At 44.6% G+C, this 9,779-nt stretch overlaps 1 protein-coding gene across 1 annotated transcript in view; it reads left to right on the forward strand.

Annotated features, from left to right (window-relative positions):
* C3_1H1orf94 (chromosome 3_1 C1orf94 homolog) overlaps positions 1–8,074 on the forward strand; it is a 623,539-nt gene extending 615,465 nt beyond the window's left edge. The window contains exon 8 of the mRNA XM_078683767.1: positions 7,854–8,074. Within this exon, the coding sequence (XP_078539893.1) occupies positions 7,854–7,891 (38 nt within the window). The 3' untranslated portion in view covers positions 7,892–8,074. The remainder of the gene's footprint in view (positions 1–7,853) is intronic.
* The last annotated feature ends 1,705 nt before the right edge of the window (positions 8,075–9,779 follow it).

The raw sequence follows: 9,779 nt of genomic DNA on the forward strand, positions 1-9,779 counted from the left end.
GGGAGGGGCAATAATGTTGCTGGATTTAATGTAGCGCATCTTTTGATTGTAATGTGTGGTGCAAACAATGTTACTTCGTATCCTGTTAAACGAGTACTGGTATGGTGCTGAGTCTTAGTTCTATTCAACCGAATATCCACTGCATGCGGTACCAAGACTGTGAGCTCTGTATTCAAAACTATTCCTTCTGATTGCCGGATGGCCACCGCTACTGCCGCAGTGGCCCTCAGACAACTGGGAAGGGCTTGGGCAACCATGTCTAGCACTGATGAAAAGAAAGCGCAGGGTCTCTGCTTCCCGCCAAAATCCTGTGTTAATACTGAAAGAGAACAACCGTCCACCTCGTGCACATAAAGTGAAAAAGGCTTCCGGTAATCCGGGGTACCTAAAACAGGTGCAGAACACAAAGCAGATTTCAAAGAGTCAAAGGCTTCTTGACATTCATCCGTCCAGGGTGGGGTTCATGCACGTCTTTGGTAGTCAAATACAACAAGGGTTTAGAGAGAAGTGAATAGTTAGGAATTCATTAGCGACAGTAAGAGGTTTTGCCAAGAAAAGCACGAACATCACGTTGAGTACGAGGTACAGACATGTTAGTAATTACAGATATTCGTTCTGGTGTTAATCGTCTCCCCGCTTTCGACAGTAAGTGGCCAAGGTAGGTCACTTCCTGTCGACAATATTGAATATTGAAATTTAGAGAGGGAGACTTTATTTCCATTTTCGGCCAAATGATGCAATAATTTCACTGTTGCCTCTTTGCAACCTTCCTCTGTATCAGAGGCCACCAAAATGTCATCCACATATTGGATGATTGTGTTACCCACAGGCAAAATTAATTCATCCAGGACTGCCTTCAGAGCCTGGCTATAAATGCTAGGACTTTCTGTACAGCCTTGGGGTGCACGCGTAAATCTGAAGCTTCGGCCTCCTAATGAGAATCCGAAGATATGTCTGCTATCGGGGTGAATTGGAATACTAAAGAAGGCGTTCTTTAAATCTATCACAGAAAAATATTGGGCCGTAGGGGGAATCATTGTAAGAATTGTTGTAATGTCCGGTACCACGGGGTACTGAGGGACTACTATCTTATTGATCGCTCCACGGTCAATCACAAAGCGATAGGCAGTCCTATAATCAGGGGCACCATCAATTGGGGTCCTTTTCAAAATCGGCAAAATGGGACTATTACAAACATTAGCAGCTGTTTCCTCCACCACTCCCTTGTCAACGAGGTCACGAATGATATGCAACAGTGCCTGTTCACCTTCTGGTGAAATCTTATACTGGGGAATGCGTGGCATCTGTGCATTTGGTTTCAGGGTTATTGATACAGGAGCTATTCTTAACAGACCAACATCGGTGTCCCCTGTTGCCCACAATGTCCGAGGAATGGTGGAGAATTCAGGGAGCAAAGCCTCATTTTTAGCAAAGTATTGGGCCTCTGTCACAGATGGTTTCTGCATTGTCAAGAAAACACCATCCGGGGAACAATAAATGCGAACATGTAATCTTTTTAGAATGTCTAACCCTAAGAGGTTTTCACCACAATTAGAAGTCAGAAGGAAGGGGGTGTGCATGGAGATGGGACCTATCGTAAAGGGCAGAGGTTTTGAAACGGGGCTCACTACCGGTATTCCAGAGAATCCCACTGATACATTATTTTGGCCAAACAGAGCTGCCCCTGGGACCAGTGTACGAGCGACTGAACTACTCATTGCCCCAGTATCCACTAAAAACTTTCCCGATGTACCCAACAGTTCTCCTTGTACATAAGGTCCCTCTTGGTCAAATGGTACTGTAATATGGCTCCTGCTCTGTCCATGGCTGTCTCATGCATAATCCTGTTCGTCGTATCTATCATCCTGGTAAGTCTAGTTATAGTATTGTCTATTCTGAGGGTCATCGAAATCATTTTTCCGAGAACCCTCACGTTGTGTTTCCTCTCTTCTCATGCTATTCCGATCTATATTCCCTCGGCCTCTTCCTCGTCCTCTACTAGGTCTATTTCTTGTCAATAACAGAGGGCAATCTACTCTCCAATGGCCTTCCTCCCTGCAATAAGAACATTGATTTATTCCAATATTTGGTGGGCCTCCCCTTCCTCTTCCTGCCGTTTGACCTTTCTGAAATGAGCCTCGCACTCCTCGTCCTGAATTATTTCCTCTACTGACTTGCTGCAGTAGTACCCTGGTTTTTAGATCCTTAGTCTTTTTCTCTGATTTCTCCTTGCTCTCATTTTCTCGATGTTCATAATATTGAGCCATGCTAAGAATAACGGAGGGCGCAGCCGTAGTCCATGTGCTTTCTGCCGATTGCAGACGAGTCATAACCTCAGGAAGCAAATTTGTGACGAATCTATTTACAAATAATCGAATTCCACCCTCCGTAGAGAGGTCCTGTCCACTAAAATCTATGAACACCTTCTCGAACCTGGTAAAGAAATCGGACACACTTTCGTCCTTTTTCTGTTTACACGCAGTCAATTTATCCCAATCTACCTTCCTTGGAGGGAGGAGAGTCTGCATAGATGTAACAATTTTTTCTGGTACTGCTAATATTTCATCCTGGGGTTTCTCACCCGGCTTTCGTTCCTTATCCCAATCTTTTAATTGATTCCAAGTTCCTCCCAGCTCAGGACTGTGGTCCGTATCATGTATCTGTCTCCAAATATCCACCGGAATCAGGAGATCAAAAAAGAGCTCAATGTCAGCTATAGTCATAATAGCCGAATTGGCGGCTTCCGTTAATTCTTTATAATAGGCTGTAGGATTTTTACGGGGGTCAGGGAGCTGGGCTTTTAAAGTAAGGACCTCACTTCGTTTCCAAGGGGTGTAAACCCATTGTTCCTGAAGTATGGCGTCTTCCCGTGCTCTGGTAACATTGCCAGCATTATCCTTTATTACAGGTAGTTCTGGAAAGATAAGAGGATGCACCTCTCTCATGGGGTGTTGCGCTCCCCATTCAGCACTCTTTCGGTGCATCCTTTCTCTATAATGCAAAAGGGTGTTTACATTCTGATACACTTCCTCGATTTGGAGATGGAATTTATGAGCATGATCCCTGATATCACGCAGTATCTGAGGAGGTAATCCTTCCTCAAAACACTGTTCCCATAGTGAGATCAATCGGATCGCCATGCTCTCTAGAGCCAGTTGTTGTGCAATGGGTTCAAAATCCTTCATAGTACTCCAAATATCTTCCAAAGTATAAATAGGATTCCGCATCCACTGGGATGCCTGAATTATAATAGTTCTTCGTTCCTCCTGTCCCAACAGTGACCGAGTGAAAGCTCGCTGATCACTCAAGTCAGACATCGGTCGCTTGGGCGTGGCACCCGGACCAACTATATTTCGAAGTTCTAAAGTGGTCTGGGTCGGAGGGGAAAGAAATACAGGGTGCAAAGGAGAAGGGACAGCCGTGTCCGGCTGAAGGGATATTAAGGGCGAGGTAGATGGTCGAAGAGAAGGAGGGGAAACCAGAATATCGGATCCCGATCTGCCAACGGGGGCCGTGGCGACCATTCCAGACTGTGGTCGGGCGGCCGAGACGGCACCCGCCTGATCGACTCGTACCACAGGCACAGCTGGATACAAGCCTTGCGGGGCATAAGGGGGAGGTGGTCGGGTTTCCAGCAATTCTTCTAATTCATCTCCCGTCTCTGGTCTAGCCACATAGCTTTTATCAGTTTCCAACCGGAACTGCCTATCCATCCGTTCAATATTCTTTTCCACCTTTTCCTTATCATATGCTATAGCTTTCTGTGTGACCGTCTGACCCGACTTCATCTACCCCAGCTTCTCTTCCCTGATTCGTCGTCTTTTTGCCTCCTTCAACCATAAGTTGAAGGAATCAAACATTGACTGACGACTTTTCTTCATAAACAATTTATTCTGTATATAATTAATCTTTTTCTCATCAAAAGACCCCGTGAGAGGCCATTGTAAATCCAAATTATCCTTGGTGTATTTGTTCCAAAGAGTATTAAACAGAATTGGCTGTAAGCCATGTTTGGCATACATATCAAAACTGGGGCTGCCTTCGGGAGGGGCAGGCTGTCTTTCTTCGAGCCGTGTACCTCTCCGACAACAACACCCAAAACATATTTTGCTAAAGCACGACATTATGATAATACTTTCACGTTGCTTTTTAGTCACAAAAATCACACAGCTCATGCATACTTGGACGCGTCCTTTTTATCATCCACCCATACACCTTTTATTCAAGAGTCACAGGAAAGTGCTGTAAAACAGTGCAGGGCATAAATACCTCTCAGATACTACTCTATGCAAATGACGTCTTCAAATACGAACAGAGCCCGTCGACTTCTGTTCGGGGAATCGATTCAACTGAATTCCAGACCACCAAAATTTCACCAAAGGGAACAGTCATCCGACTGTTCTGAGAGCATCTGATAGGCGAACCGTGAACTCTCTCACAGGCCATCCCATGGTCCTGTTCTGGTTGGGCCGGGCATCTAGACACGTCTCCAGAACCCTTGCTTACCCAGTTGCTCCCAGGGCTTTCCCGGAGAGAATTCAGCCGAGCGAGCAACACCGTACTCCGCTAAGGCATCAGATGTGTTCTCAATTATTCACCAAACAAGTCCGTGGAGCCTCTACTCGTGCAGCCCCTTCGCCGCAACGATAGATCCCCAGATTCCCTCGTGGTCCGGCTTCACCGGCCACCTTCCAACAAAAACAGTTAACTGTTATCCAAAAAGAAACACTTCCTCTAAGTGATTCTTATCCAATTCAATTTCAAATATCACTCACCTGGTGCACTCAGGTCGATTGCGTATTCTTCACTGCCGACTCCTAGACAGGCTGACACAGTCTGTTCTTCTCTCGGGTTAAGCCTGTAGGACTCCGGCGTAGGGTCTTCAAAAGCTGGGAGGGATACTGGGCTCGAGAGTGGAACAAGCTTGTTTTCGTACCGCAAACGGGTGTCTCAAATCAGGATCCTCTTTCTGTCCACCCACTCGGTCAGAACTCCTCCCTGTCCCGTCACCCCTGTTTACAGGAGGGGACGACCCTATCGCGGAGTCCCGGCGGAGTCGCCAACTGAAGGATTCAAAATTTTTCTATCGGGCCATACTTACCACTAGCCCATATATGTCTATTAATAATAATAACTCAGTCGGCAATGGAGAAAGTTCAATCGTTTATTCAATCAAATACAAGCCCTGGCAGGGGAGCCTCAGTCTACACGACCCTCGGAGGTGCGCAGAGGAGACTGCTTACATATTCAAAACACAAAGCATATATACGTTTCATGTGTTCAAGATGACACCCTACAAGGAAAGATACAACTTGTCTGTATGCCAAGAGGAATACCCATATAAGGATCAATTGATTGCTAGTAGCCTAGGCCTAAGCTATTCCGGAGCAGGTCAGCAAAGTGCCTCCATGTCTATCTGTAGCCCGGGGAGTACAGGAACGGGCTCTGCTAGAATGTGCGCATCCCACAAGAAAGGCAGATGTGACCTTGGGTTTCCTTGAGCTACCAGCTAACAACTATAGTAAGCGGCCTGGCTGCCGTCATAGTTTTGATCAGCGAACGTGATCACGTGATTTCAGGGAAACAGCACGAGCACATAAGGAAACGAAACAAAATGGTTCTGGTTATATCAATAGGAACAAATGAGTCATGAGTAAATCAACAAGCACTAAAAGATCATAGTGTATTCTAATTACACGATTATATAATTACGAGGTTACATTGGATATATTAGACCAATAATGCATAGTATCGAAATTTCGATCCCAACAGAGCGGAGTTACAAGGTTTTTCTCATAAAAGTTCCTTAAATTGTGCGAATACTACGGGGTTTGCACCACACTAAGGAATATGCCTCCCAGGATTGGTTTTATGAAGGAAGGTGCCCCTTCCTGCATAAAAACAATCTAGTATGCAACAATGGCAACAAAAGGTTGCCAGCACATGGAAATAGACAGGAATGTGCTATATTGCCTTAAATACAGCATGTTCCTTCCCTTTACCTGTCACGCAGTGTAGCACAGCAAGCTGACTTGCTGCGCTGTACTGCGTGACTTCTTCATAAATGAGCCCCTAGAGTTATTACTAGTGATTCACAAACATGTCTGCATTTGGGTTTTCACATTAGAGACTCTCATGCCTCTTTTAAGTTGTTTGGACAGAAAGATGGTATATCTACATTCCGTGCACCGGGGCAGAGTTTCTATTCCATGATCTGCTCCCTTCTCTCCTATCTGAGACCCACTGGTGTTTTAGTGACTACATTACAAGTGACAGAGTGATAGATATTACTGACCTCTGCCAGCCCTAATATTCGAAATATGATACTCCTTGAGGTACAAGTTAAAAAATGGAGGGGCCGATTTACAAGCCCTTTGCGCCACTTTTGCGTCCTTTTTAACATGGGAAAAGTGATGCAAAAGTGGCGCACGGGGCTTGTAAATCTGCCCCTGAGTATGTTGGGCTAGAGATGAAGGTAGTGTTGTGGATGGAGAGTGTACTAGTATCCAAGTAGAAGTCACACACACTCACCAGGATCTGGTCTGAGACCAGCAGGCTCAATTTATATAGAACACATAGGGCTTGATTCGGATGTCAGGCGGATTGCATTGACTGGACATCTTTGGCAGTCCGTCCAACATTTCAGGATGTGTCAGAGTGCAGCGGGCGGAGAGACCGACTGACATATCCGACAGACTCAAGGAGCCCATCAGCTCATCGGTCTGAGTGTAATCCCTACAATGGGGGCGGTACGTGTAGAGGCACTGCCATACGTATTACGATTACCCTCTTCCCTCTGCCTATACATGGTGGTCCAACCCCAATGTGAAGGCAGACATAATGGGACTTTGGGGCCCCCTAGCAGGGACTCATCCCCCATGGGCCTCCGCAATGGGCCCAGTGGGGCATATGAGGTGCCCCCAAACATCCATGCACTGTGTGCCAGGCAACACATGGTGCCTGACACACTGTCCATGGATGTTTGAGAACTACCCTTTTCCACCGTGCCTTCTGCTGTGTCTCTTTTCATGTGCAACAGCACAAGTCACAATGGAATAGAGCAGTTTTCTGACTGCCGGCAAAGGGTTACATTGTAATCGGGCAGGTGGAACTGCTTGCATACAGTCATGGCAGTCGGACACTCTTCCAACAGCCATCGCAAGGAGGCCAGAAATGTTTACAAGTTGAAATTTGGATTCAAAACTATAGGCCTCACTCACAAAGGTGTTTGGATGTTTAAGTTTAGCATGCACCCACAAAAGCATTCTTTGAGAGAGAAAACTGCTTTGGAAATCCATAGTTGAATTTGCAGTGGTAAATGGACATACTCATACAAAGATATTTGTGTGAGGAAAGCTACTCCTTTCAGCAAGGGAGTTGGCGCTCCAGGTTGGATATTCACAAATAGCTCTCTGCCCCCTTAAATCCTGAACAGAACTCTACTCTTGGCTAGGGCAGGAGTAAATCCCTTTTCAGGATGTGAAGTGAAGAACTCCAAAATTGGTGGGTGTGGCAAAATTGGTAAATAGAGTTTGTATTACGACTGATGAGGTCTTAAGTGTTTTAGCGTTTTTTTCTGTTTACTGTGTAATCCCAACCATAGGTTGAATGGAACGCCTTAGGAGAATTCTTTAAATGTGGTCATTTATAGATGCAATAACATTGTAGATCATCATTTTGTAATCAAGGGTGGAGTTAAAGACTCATGTTCCATACATTAAATGTGATCCAAATCTAAGATATACAAATAAAAACAGGTTTATAAATTGGCACAAATGCATGGTAACGTCCCTTGTTTACTCCGATTCAACTTCCTTTGCTGATAATTTATTTTGGTTTCTCTTCTGTTTTAGGTTTCACACCTGAGGCCTTCTACCTGGGACAGTTATAGCATTTAGGTTCCCACCCGCGGCTTCAAGAGAGCCAGTCTCCAGACAAGGAAACAGTTTAACTGCCGAGTTTTACACAGCAGTCAGAAAGCTATTTTTACTTCTGAATCCGTTTACTAATTACTCTTTTATGTTTATGTAAAGTAAAATGTTTACATGTTCATAAAAATATTTTAGAATAAATCTTTCACCCATATTTGTCATTATATTTTGTTACAATTTTTTTGTTGAAATGATGTAAACGTTTCAGGACTGAAAAGCACAAAATTAAATGATTTATTCTACAGAGCAGAACAAACAGAACTAGTGAACACAAAGACAGTTTCAAGCAGAACTGGCCCATTAAAGGCAGCAAGCACTACAGCAAGATGCCTGAAGACCACCAACCTCTCACACCCCAAAGCATACAGTGCAATGGCAGTAAAAGTATCAAACACACCACATACCCACACATACACACATAGTGCAAGCTTCTTTCATGGAACACAGGTAGAGCATGGGTACCATTGCCAGCTCCCCCACATCCAAATTAACAGCTACAGTAAGGACCAGAGCAGGGCCAGCTTCCCTCGCACATTGGACCACAGGCACAGCATTAGCAGTAGCACCGCAAGATTTCTTCACAAAAAGCACAGATATAACACATTTTAAGAAAATTAAACATCTTCACACAGGCTATCAAGACAGGGCATATCTTCCCTTTCCTAAAGAAACCTACACTTGACCCTAATGACCTCTCCGACAACTGACCAAGCACTCACTACCAGTCATCAGCAAGATGATTGAAAAAGTGATCGATGTTCAACTCCAAGATCACATTATTGCAAACCATCGCCTGCACAGATTGCAGTCTAGCTTAAAATGACACTGCAGCATGGAGGTCATCATTGGCAGTGCCTTCCTGACTTCGATGAAGATGACCCCTGCCTCTTGATATTGCTGTACCTCTCAGCTGCCTTCAGCACAGTTGTCCGTCACCCCTATATGCATCTTGGAGTCCCAAATGGGATTCACTGCAATGCCGTTCACTGGTTATTATCCTACCTTTCCGATTGGCACCAGTTTTTTTCAAATGGGCATCACCAAGTGTTAAAATATTCCGATTATCTGTAAAGTCCCCCATGGTTTCATGCTATATCCTGTCCCATCTTCAACCTCTACATGGAGCATCTTGGTGCTTTACTCACAGATAATAGCACCGAGATTCACCAATATGCTGATGAGTCACATTTCTACTTCATAGTCTTTTGTGCTTTAGACATCCAACAACTCAAACACTGCCTGCACACCACCCACACCTAGATGACCAATGCCTATATTAAAGCTCAACCCAACCAAGAAAGTATTCCTGTTATCATAAAACAGGACAAACCTGACTCCAAAACATGAACCTTAACAACTTTGAACCCTAACTTTCACTGAATGCCAAGTCTCTTGGATTTACACTGGGCTCCAACCTGACTCTCAATGAACACACTGCCAAAACACAATGACAGCCTTCTAAAGAAAGTAAAACTGTTTCTTCCACAATGTGACTTTAAAAATGTGATCACACTACCACTATAATGGTGGCGCTCCATTGGCTCCTCTTGGTGTCCCACGACATCTTCATAACCAGCTTCATCATTTATAAAGAACACAACTTGCTCCCAAGAATATCATGGGGAAGAACGTACCATCTATGCTGTTTTTGCCACCCCAAGAAGTTTAGAAAGGAAAAAAACATGTCAGAATGCCTTTTCAACTCTGCACCCAGGAGACGAACAACATCCGTGTATATCTAAGGATCACCCTAACGGTGCTCTAATTTAGGTAATAGTTGATGCCACACCTCTTTAAAGAACACTACATCACAATGCATTAACAGCTCACAAACCAGCTACTCATTGA

The sequence above is a fragment of the Lissotriton helveticus genome, chromosome 3_1 (assembly GCF_964261635.1).
Source record: "Lissotriton helveticus chromosome 3_1, aLisHel1.1, whole genome shotgun sequence".
Lineage (NCBI taxonomy): Eukaryota > Metazoa > Chordata > Amphibia > Caudata > Salamandridae > Lissotriton > Lissotriton helveticus.